This window comes from Nerophis ophidion, linkage group LG03 (genome assembly GCF_033978795.1).
Source record: "Nerophis ophidion isolate RoL-2023_Sa linkage group LG03, RoL_Noph_v1.0, whole genome shotgun sequence".
Classification (NCBI taxonomy): Eukaryota; Metazoa; Chordata; class Actinopteri; order Syngnathiformes; family Syngnathidae; genus Nerophis; species Nerophis ophidion.
This window is the reverse complement of record NC_084613.1, coordinates 48302676-48321807: the sequence shown is the minus strand read 5'-3', so window position 1 is coordinate 48321807 and position 19132 is coordinate 48302676. Positions and strand designations below refer to the sequence as shown.

General features: G+C 39.9%; 1 protein-coding gene across 6 annotated transcripts in view; it reads right to left on the bottom strand.

The window, feature by feature from the left end:
- Positions 1-19132, bottom strand: part of arhgef10 (Rho guanine nucleotide exchange factor (GEF) 10) — a 140332-nt gene that overhangs the window by 9023 nt on the left and 112177 nt on the right. For all 6 annotated transcript variants that reach the window (XM_061895459.1, XM_061895464.1, XM_061895461.1 and 3 more), the window contains one exon: positions 17766-17940. In XM_061895459.1, the coding sequence (XP_061751443.1) occupies positions 17766-17940 (175 nt within the window). The remainder of the gene's footprint in view (positions 1-17765; positions 17941-19132) is intronic.

Genomic DNA, 19132 nt, shown 5'->3' with positions numbered 1-19132 from the left:
CCTATTTAGGTCAAAAAGCAGCAGACAAAGACGGCCTGCTACACCCTAACACAGCAGCCAGACTGCCACCATCAAAGTGCAAGCTTTCCTACAAACATTCAGACTTCAGTAAGGCAAATCGTCATTTGCAATTATATGCACTATAGCAACTCTTATATGAACTGCACTGAATTATTAGAAAGTATTGGCTGTGAAAATGACTGCTATTATAGGATATTGTGTCAAAGTGCTTCAACTGCAATGTCAAGAACCTCCAGACAGAAATGAAAGGGTTTAGTAGGCTAAAATTGTTCCAACATGTATGAACATGAGAAGGACAAATTCAAAGTGCCAAACAATCACACAAAAAATGACGGCCCATTTTTCTGATACCCCTAATATGTTCTTTATACAAACATAATTTCAGAAATAATTCCCTTGAGGTAAAATAATAATGTCAACATGATAATTACAATTTCAGAACAGACTGCATATTTAAAAGTTGACTGGCTCCACTTTAAAAAAAAAAAAAGTATTTAGACTAAATGTCTTCTTAGGAAATACTGATATATGAATACTAGATACTTTGAAACTTTCGCCATTACAAAATCATTACCAACTGTGTAGCGGTGCGATATGATTTTAACATATACGTAATATTCTCTTAATGTATTCACACCACAAAAGTCAAACAATTAAACATTTTTAATAAGAATAATCAGGTTTGCTGAGAATTCATTTTGATTACCACAATAAATATTTTCTTTTAATCTTTATTAATCGTGTTTTGTTTTGCATAAGCAGAGATTTAGGAAAGAACTGAATATATACTGTATATACTAAGCGTGTTTATTAAACACCTTTACACCATATTCATGTTAACAAAACCATGCATGCTTTTCTAAATAAACATTTCTCCACATTAATGTAGACATTAATAATACTTTGTCAGTCGACTGTTCCGTTATGGCTTTTGTCCTGACATTTCCCATTGAAAGAGCCAATGTACCGTTTACACTGTATTTGTGCTTTTGCCGTAAGTCACTACTACATCATTTGCCCATTTGTGTATGCACTACAGCTGGCCTGGGCAATTATTTTCACTTGGGGGCCAAATTTAGAGAAAAAAAGTGTGCCTGGGGGCCGGTATATCTGATGTTTAGGAACACTAGTACAAAACCTCACAATAATGTCTGATTGAATGCTAAAAACATTATAATGGCCTGCCTTAAAAAACAGAATGGAATTTAAAGCTTTTTTACTGAATGAGACACCCAGGAATGTACATGAAAATAAAGAATGTGGGATTTACAATATCAACCATGAACGATAAAACACTGAATATTGACAACGTATGAACGCCACACCCCTTCTCGATCGACATATTTTATAGTCAAGCGAAATGCAACAAAAATGCAACAAGCAGCAAAATTTAAACGCGAAAAAACGAGAAAAAAAACCCCCGCATTTCAGGCTGGCCGTTCTAGAAACACTAAGTAGAAACGCTCCACACCCACACTGCTTGGTACCTCGTGTGAGATGTTGTGACTTAGATTACCATAGTAACTAGTATATCATGCAAAAGATCAGATTCCAATCATTGAAATATTGTATAGTTCAAGATTTACGTAAATTTGAAAACATCACTAACCCTAACCCATAATGGCAGCTACAGTTTCCATCTTAAAAATCTAAAACAATTATTTGGGAATGTCCGGTGGGCCAGATTAAAAAGCCTAACGGGCTGCATGTGGCCCCCGGGCTTTATATTACCCAGGTCTGCACTACAGTAACACTACTTGGACAACCTGCCCACAATGTGCTGCCAGATACGTTTCAGGGATTTTTTGACTCATTCTGCACTGCAGATGGATTAACTAAATTAAATATAATCCATCCATCCATTTCCCACCGCTTATTCCCTTTTTGGGGTCGCGGGGGGTGCTGGTGCCTAGCTCAGCTACAATCGGGCGGAATTAATGATTATGGATTAATTTATTAAATAATGAAATAAATAAAAAATGTTTAACTGAGTTTTAAAGCGTTTACAATTTCCAGAAGTAAAACAACATATCAAATATATACATGTATTTTTTTTTTACCTCCAAGCAAGATGCACACAAAGAAGAAAACACTAAATAGGGACGGCGTGGCGCAGTGGAAGAGTGGCCGGGCGCAACCCGAGGGTCCCTGGTTCAATCCCCACCTAGTACCAACCTCTTCACGTCCGTTGTGTCCTGAGCAAGACACTTCACCCTTGCTCCTGATGGGTGCTGGTTAGCGCCTTGCATGGCAGCTCCCTCCATCAGTGTGTGAATGTGTGTGTGAATGGGTAAATGTGGAAGTAGTGTCAAAGCGCTTTGAGTACCTTGAAGGTAGAAAAGGGCTATACAAGTACAACCCATTTATCATTTAGTCAAATAAGTATGGGTAAATCTGTTATCATAAAGCCACAGACAACTATACTCAGAGCCACACGATTGCCCCCAAAAAGTTATGAGTAGATAAAGCTCATTAGTTATACACATGGAATTTTAATCCAGATATAACAAAAATGTTATATCCTGCAAACGTCCATTCATTTCAGCAGATCAACTTCAAATGTGAAACTAATGTGTGAAATAAGAAGTTTACATAAACTGTCAACCATTCAAAATGATATCAAAAAAAGGTTGTAAGTATTTTGAGATGCATATTATGAATTTATTTTATATATCAGATTAACACTTGCAAATCTAATTGCTGGTTTAAAGGAACCTTTAAATATCATTCCAGTTTTTGGAGTTTCACCTGTATCTCTAATCCAGTGGCTAAAGCGGGGAGGCGTTGTTGCTTTCCAATATAACACAATGAGTCTTCTAGCCAACAAAGTAGTGAATGCTACATGATGCTTTTTTGAATTTGTTGAAGGAAGATGACTGAGGGGCTACCCCAAGTTGTATACTTAGAGGATTTGGTTCTATCTTTTCACAAATTACCAAAGACAAAGTATCAAACATGTATGTCCAATAGCTGCACAAAACATAGATATCAAGTCAGCTGGAGACTGTTGACACTGAACAAATAATTTAGATATCATGTCATACATCTTAGCTAGTCGGACATTGGTAAAATAAGTACAATGTGTTAACGTGCACTGAATAAGGCTATGTCTGGCACAAATAGAAATAATGTTACTATTCATTTTAGAATTGATTTTAAAACATTGCTGTTTGTTTTTAAATCTTTACATGGACTGGCACCTCAGTATATCTCGGACCTCATCCAAATTTACACTCCTGCGCGCGCTCTGAGGTCCGAGAGCCAGTTCCAGCTCGTGGTGCCCAAGACCAGACTTAAGACCAGGGGAGACAGGGCCTTCTCTGTGGTCGGCCCTAAGCTCTGGAACACTCTGCCCCTCCATGTTCAAACTGCTTCCCCAGTGGAGTGTTTTAAGTCTCGTCTTAAGACCCACTTTTATTCTTTGGCTTTTAACACTACGTGAGTTGTGTGGTCCTCTGTTGTTCTCTGTTTTTTATACACTTTGATTTCTATTTTACTGTTTTAATTGATTTTACCCTTTAAAATAGTTTTTAATCAAATTTTTTTTGTATTGTTTTTTATATTGGTTTTATATTTATTTTTTTGTTTTTATTCAGTCATTGGTGGAGCATAATATTGTTTTTTAATATTGTTTTTAACATGGCTGTGCAGCACTTTTGAAGTGTTCTTGTTGTTTAAATGTGCTATATAAATAAAATGGATTGGATTGGATTTAACTGATAAGTCAGTTCTACGGTTGTCGTCACTTTTTTTTGCCATCACCAGAACTCAAAAATCTTAACAAAAAAAAATATTTTTTTATCTAGATTGCTAAACAGAGGTCCAAAAGACTACACTTGATAGCGTTAGTTCAACTTCAAAGTGTTTTTGCAAGCTTTTGAGTCATATTTTTCATTTTAGTTTGCACTTCGTACAACTCTTGGGGTGCTTAAATTTAAAGGCTCATGCTAAATTTACACGTCGAAAAAAATAGGACTGCATATCAAGGACCCATTCCTCTTTTTCTTGCAGCAATCCCTAAAGTACTCTAATTATACCAGTTGATGCACAGGCAGCACATTTCTACGTCTCATTCTGGTCTGCTGGAGTGGCTTGTGGTGATAAATCCTCTGCAAAGCATTCTGGAAAAGTGGAGATAAGAATAAACCCAGAGGAGCAAAGCTCTGATGTGTGGTACAGTCTGTCACAGAACCAGCTTCCGCTGAAGTTCGATGGAACTTATTAGCCAACACATTGCAGACTGCTTTTATCATTCACATCTGTCTGAAGGAGAGGCCTACCACTTGTAACTCTAAACACTGGCTATCACTGGGAGGTCACCACTGTATCAGGTGTACACGGGAGCATTGCTTCAAGTAAACTGACTTTTTTTCTTCAGAAATATAAATCCCACTATAGTTAAGTGATCTGTTTTCTTTGCAGTCATAGGTATGGGAAGGTCGTTTTTTAGCAGTTGGATATGAACCTCCCACCAGAGCACTGCATACCAATCTTACAAAACTCGGCACTTTATGGCTTGTGATATTACATTCATGTCCTAATAAATGCTGCTTAAGGTAAAAGGAATGCCAGATGTGCAAAGCGAGCCCCAGGAAACTGCCAACTTCTTTGAGGCAGATTGTGCTACCATCCAGCGAACTGGCCCAGTGACACAACTGGTGCTGATGCTGAGGGCGGGGAATTAAGGGTAACCATTCAAGGTTCTAATAACTTGTCAACATAATTAGACATATAATGTGTGATAAAACATTACTTGATGTTCCTCAGTTGCATCACAAACACGTGTAATCTCCTCTAATTCTTTCAGGATGTGTGTTTTTGGGTGAAGGCTGATGTAACACAGCGGACTACAAGAGCCAAAGCAGCAGCAGGCTTTTTCGGTTGACTTCAGAACAGGACGTTAGCCGTGCTGAAGTTTAATTTGATGTGCCGTGATCGTGGTCAGCAATACAATTACGGCAAACTGTCCTCTCCTCTTCCAGCACTGTGACGACAACAGTAAGACAGTAAGCGGAGATACAAATGACAAAAACACAGGCTGGGGGGAGTACCGACATCTATCATAGTTGCTTCCCACATTCGAAAGTACAACCTTTTATTATAGTGACTGTGTGGGATGGCTTACATAAGCACAGAACGAAGGAGAGCCATTAAGGTATACGACATAAGGAAGGTGAATTGCTCCTAAAAGAAGGGACTCAAATGCTCATATTAATTGATAATATACTGGGGTTTTATAGTACAATATCTACAGAGTAGTTTATATCCATGCATATGTTTTTTATACTTCTGACAATTTTTTCAAGACAGGCTGCTACCAAAGCAACAATACATTCAAGGGCCCTATTTTGCTCATTTCAGTAGACTTTTAAAATTTTATTGAATAATGTAGTGAGGAACTGTAGTACATTTTTTTAGTGCTCTCCAACGATTAGTTTTTTTTTTTCAGATTTATCACACTTTAGAATTTGGATTAATCAGGGTGCATTTTAAAGTGAAATCGACCATTTAAATTCTTCTCACTCATCTTTGCTCTGGTGTATGCATTTTCTTTTAATTAATTTGATGTTTTTTGTGATTAATCGCGTGAGCTAATGCATAATATTTGACAGCCCTGTTTTTTTAGGAAAAAAATCCATGAATCTCAAATTCTATACAGGTTAAATCCGTTCGTCTCCTCTTGGCCAAAACGCTCAATTCCGTAGTCTCCTCCTTGTCCAAACCTACACTGTCGCAATTGGTCAGGGGTCAAAGGTAGACTCCAGCTCGTAGCAGCAGGGAGACAAACACTCTTAATCTCTGTTGGCTAATGTTTATCAGCAATTAGGAGAGGAATTAGATAATGGATATGATGAAATAAGAAGAATATTGGATAATTTTGTATTGAGCTGTGTTTTGTTGACAAAACAACTATCAGTGAAATTGCAATATCAGAGGAGCAGTGACAGTGAAGCAGGTTTTTAGACATTTCCAAGAAAAAGCGACAAATGGTACCGAGCAGCAGTCACAGGTTACCACTATCCATCCATCCATTTTTTACCGCTTATTCCCTTTCGGGGTTGCGGGGGGCGCTGGCGCCTATCTCAGCTACAATCGGGCGGAAGGCAGGGTGCACCCTGGACAAGTCGCCACCTCATCGCAGGGCCAACACAGATAGACAGACAACATTCATACTCACATTCACACACTAGGGCCAATTTAGTGTTGCCAATCAACCTATCCCCAGGTGCATGTCTTTGGAAGTGGGAGGAAGCCGGAGTACCCGGAGGGAACCCACGCATTCACGGGGAGAACATGCAAACTCCACACAGAAAGATCCCAAGCCTGGATTTGAACCCAGGACTGCAGGACCTTCGTATTGTGAGGGAGACGCACTAACCTCTCTGCCACCGTGAAGCCCAGGTTACCACTAGACAACCCCTAAAGGCCTACTGAAATGAGATTTTCTTATTTAACTGGGAATAACAGGTCCATTCTATGCGTCATACTTGATCATTTCGCGATATTGACATATTTTTGCTGAAAAGATTTAGTAGAGAACATCGACTATAAAGTTCGCAACTTTTGGTCGCTAATAGAAAAGCCCTGCCTTTACCGGAAGTATGTGCGCGTGACGTCACGAGTTGCAGGGCTCCACACATATTCACATTTTACCACCAGCAATAAGAGCAATTCGGAACGAGAAAGCGACAATTTCCCCATTAATTTGAGCGAGGATGAAAGATTTGTGAATTAGGATATTGATAGTGTAGTAGAAAAAAAAAAAAAAAGCGACTGGGCGGCGGCAGTGTGAGCGTTTCAGATGTAATTAGACACATTTACTAGAATAATTCTGGAAGATCCCTTATCTGCTTATTGTTTTAATAGTGTTTTAGTGAGATTTTAAAGATTGTAAAGACATACCTCAAGGTCAGATGGCTGCGGTGAACACGAAGTGTCTCAGAGAGAAGCCGAGAAGCCAAGCTCACAGCTGCCTTTTAAACAGCTGCTGCAGGACGACGGATAATCCAATGATTTCTCCGGTAAGATATATATCACAATTTCCCCATCCAAAAACATGCTGGTTGACGTAGAGAAAACATGTTCGCTTGACCGCTCCGCTTCACAACAAACAAAGAAACACCGGCTGTGTCTCGGTGCTAAAGACAGCTGCAATCCACCGCTTTCCACCAACAGCATTGTTTTTTATAGTCTCCATTATTAAATGAACACATTGCAAAAGATTCAACAACACAGATGTCCAAAATACTGTGTAATTATGCGGTTAAAGCAGACGACTTTTAGGTGCGAGTGGTGCAGCGCTAATATTTCCTGACAGTCCGTGACGTCACGCGTACACGTCATCATTCTGCGACGTTTTCAACAAGAAACTCGCGGGAAATTTAAAATTGCAATTTAGTAAACTAAAAAGGCCGTATTGGCATTAGTTGCAATGTTAATATTCCATCATTGATATATAAACTATCAGACTGCGTGGTCAGTAGTAGTGGGTTTCAGTAGGCCTTTAAAGGTGCTGTTTGCAACTTCTTCACAGTAACATTTTTCAAAACAAAAAATATAACAAGAACACCACCGGCTAGCTTATTAGTGGTTTAACAGAACACATTTGTTTGACAATTGTCTATATTTTTCACAGTTACATAGTATATGAAATACACAATTTTACTGGCCGAATAAATTTATTGGTGATTAAGGCGGTCACTCAGCCGGTCCCGTCAACACATACATGCAGGGAGTGCATGGACACGTACAAAAACAGTTCAAGAGAAGCAATGAACAATTTGCAGTCATGTTATTGTTATCATAGAATACACATTCAATGACAGCTAACGCTAGCTATTCAAATTGCTATTAATAGCTAACAACACCTAAAGCTAATGGGCGTGCATGTGTCACATACATGGGTAATTACATCACTATGCACTAGAAGCCATAAGAGGGCAGGGTATTCTGTGTAAAATACATTGGAAAGTTGACACCCTCTTGGCATATGTGTAAATGTTGGAAACATCCCCTTTAGGTTGTCATACATGGACTTCTTTACTTTATGACGTGACAACATCAAAAGATCTCGATTAATTCTTATGAAGTTCTCCTACCCGACAGTTCAGAAGATCTGGGAGTGGTATATACAAATTAAACCAGGGATAAACAAAACTCATGATATGGTACTTTATACAAACCCCGTTTCCATATCCATCCATCCATTTTCTACCGCTTATTCCCTTTTGGGGTTGCGGGGGGCGCTTGCGCCTATCTCAGCTACAATCGGGTGGAAGGCAGGGTACACCCTGGACAAGTCGCCACCTCATCGCAGGTACAACACAGATAGACAGACAACATTCACACTCACATTCACACATTAGGGCCAATTTAGTGTTGCCAATCAACCTATCCCCAGGTGCATGTTTTTGGAAGTGGGAGGAAGCCGCAGTACCCGGAGGGAACCCACACAGTCACGGGTAGAACATGCAAACTCCACACCGAAAGATCCCGAGCCCGGGATTGAATCCCAGACTACTTGTGAGGCAGACACACTAACCCCTCTGCCCACGTGAAGCCCACATCCCACAGGTGTGCAGGCTAATTTGGAACAGGAGGGTGCCATGATTGGGTATAAAAACAGCTTACCAAAAAATGCTCAGTCTTTCACAAGAAAGGATGGGGCGAGGTACACCCCTTTTGTCCACAACTGCGTGAGCAAATAGTGAAACAGTTTAAGAACAATATTTCTCAAAGTGCAATTGCAAGAAATTTAGGGATTTCAACATCTACCGTCCATAATATCAATAAAAGGTTCAGAGAATCTGGAGAAATCACTCCACTCAATGTTGGCCGGAAACCAACATTGAATGACCGTGACTTTCAATCCCTCAGACTGCACTGTATCAAAAACCGACATCAATCTCTAAAGGATGTCACCACATGGGCTCAGGAACAATTCAGAAAACCACTGTCACTACAGTTTGTTGCCACATTTGTATGTGCAAGTTAAAGCTCTACTATGCAAAGCGAAAGCCATTTATCAACAACATCCAGAAACGCCACCGGCTTCTTTGGGCCTGAGATCATCTAAGATGGACTGATGCAAAGTGGAAAAGTGTTCTGTGGTCTGACAAGTCCACGTTTCAAATTGTTTTTGGAAATATTCGCAAAGGGGAAGCGAACCATCCAGACTGTTATCGACGCAAAGTTCAAAAGCCAGCATCTGTGATGGTATGGGGGTGCATTAATGCGTAAGGCATGGTTAACTTACACATCTGTGAAGGCACCATTTATGCTGAAAGGTACATACAGGTTTTGGAACAACATATGCTGCCATCTAAGTGCCGTCTCTTTCATGGACGCCCCTGCTTATTTCAGCAAGACAATGCCAAGCGACATTCAGCACGTGTTACAACAGCGTGGCTTCTTAAAAAAAGAGTGCGGGTACTTTCCTGGCCCGCCTGCAATCCAGACCTGTCTTCCATCGAAAATGTGTGTCGCATTATGAAGCGTAAAATAAGACAGCGGAGACTCCGGACTGTTGAACGACTAAAGTTCTACATAGAACAAGAATGGGAAAGAATTCCACTTTCAAAGCTTCAACAATTAGTTTCCTCAGTTCCCAAACGTTCATTGAGTGTTGTTAAAACAAAAGGTGATGTAACACAGTGGTGAACATGCCCTTTCCTAACTACTTTTGCACGTGTTGCAGCCATGAAATTATAAGTTAGTTATTATTTGCAAAAAAAAAACAAAGTTTATGAGTTTCAACATCAAATATCTTGTCTTTGTAGTGCATTCAATTGAATATGGGTTGAAAAGGATTTGCAAATCATTGTATTCCGTATAAATTTACACCCAACACAGTTTCCCAACTCATATGGAAACGGGGTTTGTACACCATTTTAAACATTTACTTACGTCTTTAAAGTTCCAGTAGAGTGGAAAAACAAGTTGCGTCTATATCAAAGCTATTATCATATGTATCTAATTTATGATACCAACAAGACTTTCAAAGTTTGCTGATAAATAGATATGATCAAAACAGTATCATTCTCACTCCGATTCCCAAGCCGTTAGAGAGATAAGGAAGCCAGTCACATTATCAGTGACGTTGTGTTAGGAGGTTATAATGGGCGCAATAGAAGACCCTCGATTTGTTGACTCAATTTAACTATTTACAATTTCAAATCAATAAAAAAAAACCAAACGTACGTATTCTTGTCTTGAATTGTAAATGATAAACAGCACATCTCTTTCCAATTTTTGCGTATTTCCACTATGACTGATCCAGCAACATGGTCAGAGTGCAGAAGCGTTACTACAATCACGTAGAATCTACAGAAATTGCCGAAGATATCCAGAACGGAAAGTCCACCAACTAGTTGGCGCTCTCCATTAGAACAGTGCCACATTTTACAGAAAAAAATAATTGTTTCTATCCTATTACTTAGGTCAGACTTTCTTTTGAGGTAACTTTAAAAACAGGCCCTGTGAGGTCAAATGTTTTTGGTGCGTCACTAAGAATAGAGACCAAATGAAAGGTTACTGGTTCAGTGTTTGGACTGAAAGGGGTGTACGACAAACCTGAGATGACAGGAGTCACCTTCACTGACGTGTAATTTCAGATTCGCACTAAGCGAGGCAAACATGAGGTAGTAATTGTCCATGAATAACTGTACTCTATGGGCCTGATTTACTGTGATGCAAATGTAAGACAATAAACAGCATGTGCAAACCATAACATTTTGTGAAATATTAGTGGGTGCGTTAAGGGTGATCGATTATGACTGTGTACAACTGATAACAAGTGCAAAAGGGGTATACACTGCCCTTTTTGAAAGAGGATGTTGCGTACACTTCTTACTATGCCCAAAGAAACACTCATTTCTCTCCACATCTATTACATCAGTGGTCCCCAACCACCGGTACCGGGCCGCGGCTCGATTGGTACCGGGCCGCAGAATAATTTTTTATTATTATTTTTTATTTTTTTTATTAAATCAACATAAAAAACACAATATACACTTACAATTAGTGCACCAACCCAAAAAAAATTCAATTTTTCATGACAAAAACCTCCCTTTTTCATGATAAAGAAAAAAAAAAAAGAAAAAAAAAAGAATCCCCCCCCTTCCCGTCGGGCCTCAGGACAAATTATCAAGCGTTGACCGGTCCGCAGCTACAAAAGGTTGGGGACCACTGAATTACATCATAAGTCCAACCTGTGCTCGTTTGTTATGTTGTGGAACATGCATTAATCACCACCTTTTCTGGTTGATAGAAGTAGAAGTTCTATATCAACAATAGAATGGCTTTTTAGAACGCCGCAGGCGCGCTCTGGAAGGTAATGGTGCATCAGGAAAAATCCAGAAATGCTTGCAAGAATGCATTAAAATGCATAATTTAAGAAGTGTTTTCACATACACTAAAACGAATCAATTGAATTGGTTGGAATCTGGGGAACTGCACTTTTTATTTTTTTATTTTACCTATCTTGATCTAACATGCTGGAAGCTGTTCACCTTGGAGACCTGCTGTGGATATGGGGACGGCGTGGCGCAATGGAAGAGTGGCCGTGCTCAACCCGAGGGTCCCTGGTTCAATCCCCACCTAGTACCAACCTTGTCACGTCCGTTGTGTCCTGACCAAGACACTTCACCCTTGCTCCTGCAGGTTTGCGCCTTGCATGGCAGCTCCCTCCATCAGTGTGTGAATGTGTGTGTGAATGGGTAAATGTGGAAGTAGTGTCAAAGCGCTTTGAGTACCTTGAAGGTAGAAAAGCGCTTTACAAGTACAACCCATTTATCATTCATCATTTACCTTATCATTCACAATCCCTATGTTGGACAATCGGTCAATAGAACTTATGCATTGTAATTTGTTAAATACGGCAAGTACGAAGTGGCTAGCAATGCAGCGAATGGGAGCAGTCTATTGCGTCCATAAAGCTCTCTAAAAAAACGTCTAAAAACGTCAACAATACTCCATTTAAATCTAGTGACCTGCATATATAACCAAGTAATAGCAACATTGTGCTAATGCAGACTGCAGAATGCAACTACTTTTAGCGACACCATGATCACAGGGAGGTAACTTGCTTATGCAGCTATTGACATATTGAGCTGCTGCCGCATCGCCTCAAAGTCTGTAAACGTTAGTTTGAGATTATAAGTGTATAGTAGAACGTTGTTGCTATAAACTGAGAAGTTGGTCAACTTGGACATTGTGAAGTGAAGTGAATTATATTATATAGCACTTTTTCTCTAGTGACTCAAAGCGCTTTACATAGTGAAACCCAATAACTAATTTTTACATTTAAACCAGTGTGGGTGGCACTGGGAGCAGGCGGGTAAAGTGTCTTGCCCAAGGACACAACGGCAGTGAGTAGGATGGCGGAAGCGGGGATCGAACCTGCAACCCTCAAGTTGCTGGCACGGCCGCTCTACCAACCGAGCTATACCACCCATTAAATTTACATGGTGAGAAGGTTGTGGTGAAGAAGGAGCTGAGCCGAAAGGCAAAGCTCTCAATTTACCTGACGATCTACGTTCCCATCCTCACCTCTGGTCATGAGCTTTGGCTTATGACCAAAAGGACAATATCACGGGTACAAGCAGCCGAAATGAGTTTCCTCCGTTGGGTAGCGGGGCTCTCTCCCTTAGAGATAGGGTGAGAAGCTCTGCCATCCGGGGGGAGCTCAAAGTAAAGCCGCTGCTCCTCCACATCGAGAGGAGCCAGATGAGGTGGTTAGGGCATCTGGCAGGATGCCACCCGAACGCCTCCTGAGGAAGGTGTTTAGGGCACGTCCAACCGGTAGGAGGCCACGGGGAAGACCCAGGACACGTTGGGAAGACTATGTCTCCCGGCTCGCATGGGAACGCCTCGGGATCCCCCGGGAAAAGCTGGACGAAGTGGCTGGGGAGAGGGAAGTCTGGGCTTCCCTGCTTAGGCTGTTGCCCCTGTGACCCGACCTGGGATAAGCGGAAGAAGATAGCTGGATGGATGGATGGTGAGAAGGACATGAAAAGACGCTCGTTTGCGTCACCTTTTATATTTATTTATTTTTTTTTACCTGCGGGAGGATTAGGATTAATTCTTAATCGAAACAAAAAGTTATGAACGTCCCATTAATTGATGTCTTAGTGAGTGCCGACATTGTACGGTGTTTATTTTATTATGTTCGTAGTTTGTATTTCTTGTTTAGCCCTTAGCAATAAAGCTACCCAATGCTTAGTGTTTTACAAAGGTTGGCCCTGTTTAGGACAGATCTTCTAAAACTTGTAGCTCATCCTCATCCTCCATTTATTAAGGCTCCAAAATATAGGTTTCTGAATCCTAATTTTCCCAAAATAGTCTTTGTTGTCTCTCATGAAGACTGCCATGATTAGTAGTATGTGATGTCGTAGTGGCTTGTGCAGTCCTTTGAAATACTTGTGATTTAGGGCTATATAAATAAACATTGATTGATTGATTGATTGATTGATTGATAGTGTTGTTGTTGATGGAAATAGCGAACAATGTGGTGTAATACGCCGCTACATGTTTGAATAGACCAAAATACGTAAATATTACATGATATTATGAATAACTACATAACATATATACTTACAGCGTGTATTAGAGTTGTACGGTCTACCGGCCCTAATAAAGTATTGCGGTACTAATCAATTGAAATCGGTACTATATTACCTTCGAAAAGTACCGGTACTGTTCTTTCATCTGAATGCCGCTGAGGCACATGTTGCTGAGTGTGTCAAAACGCACACACAACGTGCATACAAGCAATAACATCGTGGTGGTGAAGAATTGCAAAAAAACGTAATTCTATTGGTTAATAAAGAGGGTGTGTGAAGTGCAATATGGAAGTATTTTGGGCTTCAAAACTAACAATAAAGATGACGCATTAAACAGGGAAGCATCGCGCTGCAAATGCTGTTTTAAACCTTTCCTGCTTGTCGGTTCCCAGACCGTGGTCGAGGAGCGCAGGTGAGACATTCTCTCCAGGGCCGATGTCTTGTCGTGGGTAACACCCTTCACTTTACCTTTACTCCACTCTTAGGTTAGAATGACGAGACCGTCGATTAGTTGCAACATGGTCACTTTATTTATAATTTCCACAGGGCACAACCGGACATGCACCATGCTATTAACACTCCTGTACATATGACCGCTACCTCTCTCCGTACTTGTCCACTCACCCCACATACTGCCGTTCTTAAAGGAGCACACGCACACACACACACATGCATGCTACTCTCACAACAGCTGCTGTAAAACACGTCTCGCCAAATGTGGCGATTAGTATTACCACCTTTGCTTCAAACTTAGGTAAACATTTAAATAATGGACATTCACATCTGCACGAGGAGTTATAAAGAGTGACAAGTAATAATGTTGTTTCAACTTTCCATCTGTTTGGCTCCCATGCAGACCGTAGTCGAGGAGCACAGGACAGACGTTTCTTCCAGGGCGACACCCTTCACTTTACCCGCAATGGGTCTAAGCTCACCTCTGCTTTTGAAACAGAATGACGAGGCTACTGATTCGTGACAATCTGCTTGCTTTATTATTAGTTTTACAAGACACGACTGGACCCGTTCATCCTTTTACTGCACATTGCACGCGCTACCTCTCTCTCTCTTTGCTCACTCACTGACATCACTCAGCCAACACTTTCCCATTCTCACAAACACACTACTCTAATAAATTAACTAGCTCTCCTGCTGTGCGCATGTAGTAACGTAGATGCGCACACAGCTGCTTGGATTGATGCCAAATACTAGCACAGTTAAAATTGCCCAATTAACGTCAACTAATGTAAGTGAAATTACTAAATTTTGTAACAAATTCCTACAATTTGTGTTTTGTCTTTTATAAATGCGTTTTACCTGCTACATGGCTTATCTGTGTGCATGTATCCATAGTTTTTTTTTAAGTACTCGATTAATAATTGTATTTTCATTAAAAAGCACAAACCAGGAGTGGGAACCATAAATGATGAATAAAGTTATATGCCAGTAAAACTTTCTGTTCTATTTTAACCTAATCCTTGATTATGGCAGGTTATATGTAATATGGAAAATTGTCATTTGTTCTTTGAGTGCAACAACAAAAGCCCAATGTGTTTAATGTCTTTTAATTTATATTTTAAACTTGTAAGGTGGTTCTTTGACTGTGAGTGTTTAATGTAGTGTAAAATAATATTAACAATATTGATGTTTTTCATAGTTCTCTTTTTTTGGAAAAGTAAGACATGTATCGGAAAGTATCGATATACATTTTAGTACCAGTACTGGGACTAAATTATTGGTATCGGGACACGCCTAGCGTGTATACAAAACATTAAGGGAGGTTTTTTAGAGCGCTTTATAGGTTGAATAGAGCAAATGTCATCCATCCATCCATTTTCTACCGCTTGTCCCCTTTGGGGTCATTACATCCATTTTAGGTGACTTTTGCTAGCATTTATCTACAAGCTAGAATGCATAAAAAAATGTGTGATTGTCTCACATAAGGACTTACCTATTATGCAAAACCATTTTTTCTTGCATATTGGTACCTGCTTTTGTGTATTTGAGATCTGCATTAGTACCGAAGATTTTAAATCATACATTGGCCAAATTGCAAACATATTTACAAAAAAAAAATCTTTGGTTCCTTCATATTTTCTTTAAACGAGCCGTTGGTAATTCACCCCATTTGAGATGGTTTTCCCAATTATGACATCAGCAGATTCTCCATATATGATAGAGATACGCCAAAAGATCTTTCACGAGTCCGCCATTGTACTACGACACTGTATTCACTAAATTTCTTATGTTTCTCTATCCTCTTGTTGTGGGACCGGCTGGCTCGTACGTACATGCACATACATCCTCGGCTGTTGCCAATTATATTACGAGGTAGCGCATAATTCTAATTATATCTTTCAGTGGGGTTGATATGGAAGCGCTAAAACTACAACATGACTGTTGGGGAGAAGACGCAGTTTAAGTAGAGGCATGTAAAAACGACCACCCACAAAAAGACACATCATGAAGAGAGGATAGGAAAGCGTCTTGAAGACAATCTGTAAAACGTAAGCTATGCAAAATTTTGACGAAAGAACCACCATTACATGTTATGTAGACCACAAGAAAGTGTTTTAAATGTGGAACAAAATCATAATATGACCCCTTTAAGTCATCAAGTACCTGTACAATGATAACATTATATTGCTGAATAGATATGTCTATTTTTTTTAAATTCTCACAGTCCAAATATGTTGACACTGTTACGGCACATGCATAGTCCGTTTGTCCCTCTTCTGCGGGAGCACTCAGCAGCTCCACTCTGAGCGCATCCAGACACGCCCCCACACGCGCTGCGCAGACCGCACCCACATGCCGCCGCAATCAGAGACAATCATCAATCAGAACACCTGGCAGTGATTACGGATGACAGGATAAAGAGCCTCGACGCTGACTCCTCCTCGTCGGAACGTTGCATTGCTTGCAGTAAACCTCACGTCTCTGACTTTCACCAGCGTTTTTCTCCTGTGCTTGTTTCCTCGTACCTTGTGTTTGATCTCTTTCGTCTCTCCTTTATTCCACAGTCCCTGTCTCAGCTCCCGCTGCCATATTCCCCTGAACCCTGATTGCCCTCCTGATTCCCTGCCACTTTGCCTGGACTATGGACACTCTCTCCTGCACTAAAACTTCTTTGCCTTCTCCCTTTGGATTTGAACGCCACCATTCAACACGCATGACAACACCCCTTACGGTATTTTCATATGTTAATTCCAGCACATAGTTTTACATTCAAACCCATAGTAGCATACACACGCTACGTAATCATAAATCACTCGATAAATACATTGGGTTTGTACTTCCGCCGTTGTGCTGTCTCCTTCCCCCGTATATGACTAAACAGACACACACACTTAGGACGGTGGATTATCTGTCCATTCGCTGTCATCGCCTCCTTTCTCACAGTCATTTGTGCTTAACTGTGTAGTTTGCATGCACATTTCAAATGTACGAAATAATCACGCACAACAGTGGCCCCAAACAGTTTCAGTGTTGATAAAGTACATACATGAATACAGAAATGCTAAATTTATTGCACTCTCTATTTTGCTTATTTATGAGACACAATTCTCTGCGCACTGGCTTGGTAAATCAAGTTTGCACTTGTTTTAGTACACCCAAACCTTTAGTAAATCAGACCCTCTGTGATGAAATAATACAACTTTAGAGAAGAAATAGGTTGTCTAATGCCGCTATTTTGTGGTCAGCTATTTCAGATGACGATTCTCAAAAATATTAGAGACATTAATGGACAGGCCAAAACAATCGAGAAGGGCATACCTTCTCCAAGCTGTTCAAACAGGGGGAGAATCACTATGGCAATCATGAAGGTAACAGTCTAATGAACAGTTCTCAAGAGAGAAGTTTTGAAACATTTAATCACATTACTCAGTTATGAGAAGTGAACATACACACAGCTCTAAATATATATCACTGCAGTTATAGATCCCAGTACACTACATGCACTATAATAAACATATTGGTATTATTCATACCTCCATGAGAGTACCATGCTATTTAATTGAATATTATTAAATTGTGCAGGTGTACCTAACTATGTGTCCTACTATTGCATGAACCAGAAAAACTGAGTTTGTCAAATTCACGCCGGAGAGAAACAAGCACATTGTGTCCTGATTGAGTCCTGATAATGCTGACTGGGCACTGGAAATATTAATGTTATCTTACCGGGCAGCATGTTGTGAACAGGTGTTGCAATGTTGATGTCTTGCAGGTGCTCCATGGTCTCAGTGTGGAAGAGACGCAAAGTGGAACTGGAGCTGAAGGCAATCCAGATGCCCACCCCTGCCACCACCATGTTGGACACCACCATACCTTCCTCATTATGGGCCTCCAGCTGCATCTGGGTGGGACACATGTAAGGGGAAAGGGGTTTATACAGTAAATACTGATCCTCAACAAATGCAGACACAAATACAGGGTTTTCTGTAATTATTAGCAATGATTATACAATAAAATACGATTCTAAAAAGAGATCAACATTTGTGTTTTTATTTTACCTATCATTCACAATTCCTATGTTAGACAAAATCACATAGGTTTCTCTTTGTTGTTTATACTAAATCCCCCCAAAAAACGCTAGCCTGAGGTGGCTAAAAATGAGATTTATTTAATCCGCCTATAAAGCCCTCTTGAAACCAAAAAACACCAACATACCGCCATTTAAATGCTGTGACTTGCATATTAGCCAAGTATTATTGACATTGTAGTTATTAGAGCGCATGCCGAGGAACAACTTTAGTAACACACAGACATTTGTTTGCTCCCACTTTTTGTTTTACCTGAGGAGTGAGGACTATGATCAATTCATCATCTAAATGTGAAAAGTCTTATGCTAAAAGATACAATCATCCCATCAGTCTGCATCCAGTGAGAGCAGACATTGTACATAAAGTGATTGTTTTATTATGTTCGTAATTTGTATTTCTTGTTTCGCACTTAGCAATTGTGCTACATGATGCTTCGTGTTTCACTGGGGCTGAATCTGCTTATCACTCAGCTTCTAAAACCTGTGGCTTATCCTCCTTATGTTAAGGCTCGAATATATAAGGTTCTGAATCATCATTTATCCCAAGGTAGTCATTGTTAAAGCTCTCAGTTTGCCATGATTAATAGTAGTTGTTTTTTGTTAATGGAAAATAATGAACATTACGTTGCGCTCGGTAAAATCTAAGTGCCGCCAAAATGTTCCGGCAATGATCAAAGTATGGTAAATATTACATATTATTATGAAAGTGCTTGCTACTAAATTACATATATACTCACATGGTGTATATAAAATGTTGATGGAGGTTATTGGATGTTTTTAGAGGGCTTTGTAAGCAAAATAAATGGAATCCCCTTTACCTGCCTTATTAGACACCTGTTGCTAGCGTTTATTTATGATATATAATGCACAAAAAGAGAAAGACATACAATTGTGGTCAAAAGTTTACATACACTCGTAAAGAACATAATGTCATGGCTGTCTTGAGTTTCCAATAATTTCTACAACTCTTATTTTTTTGTGATAGAGTGATTGGAGTACATACTTG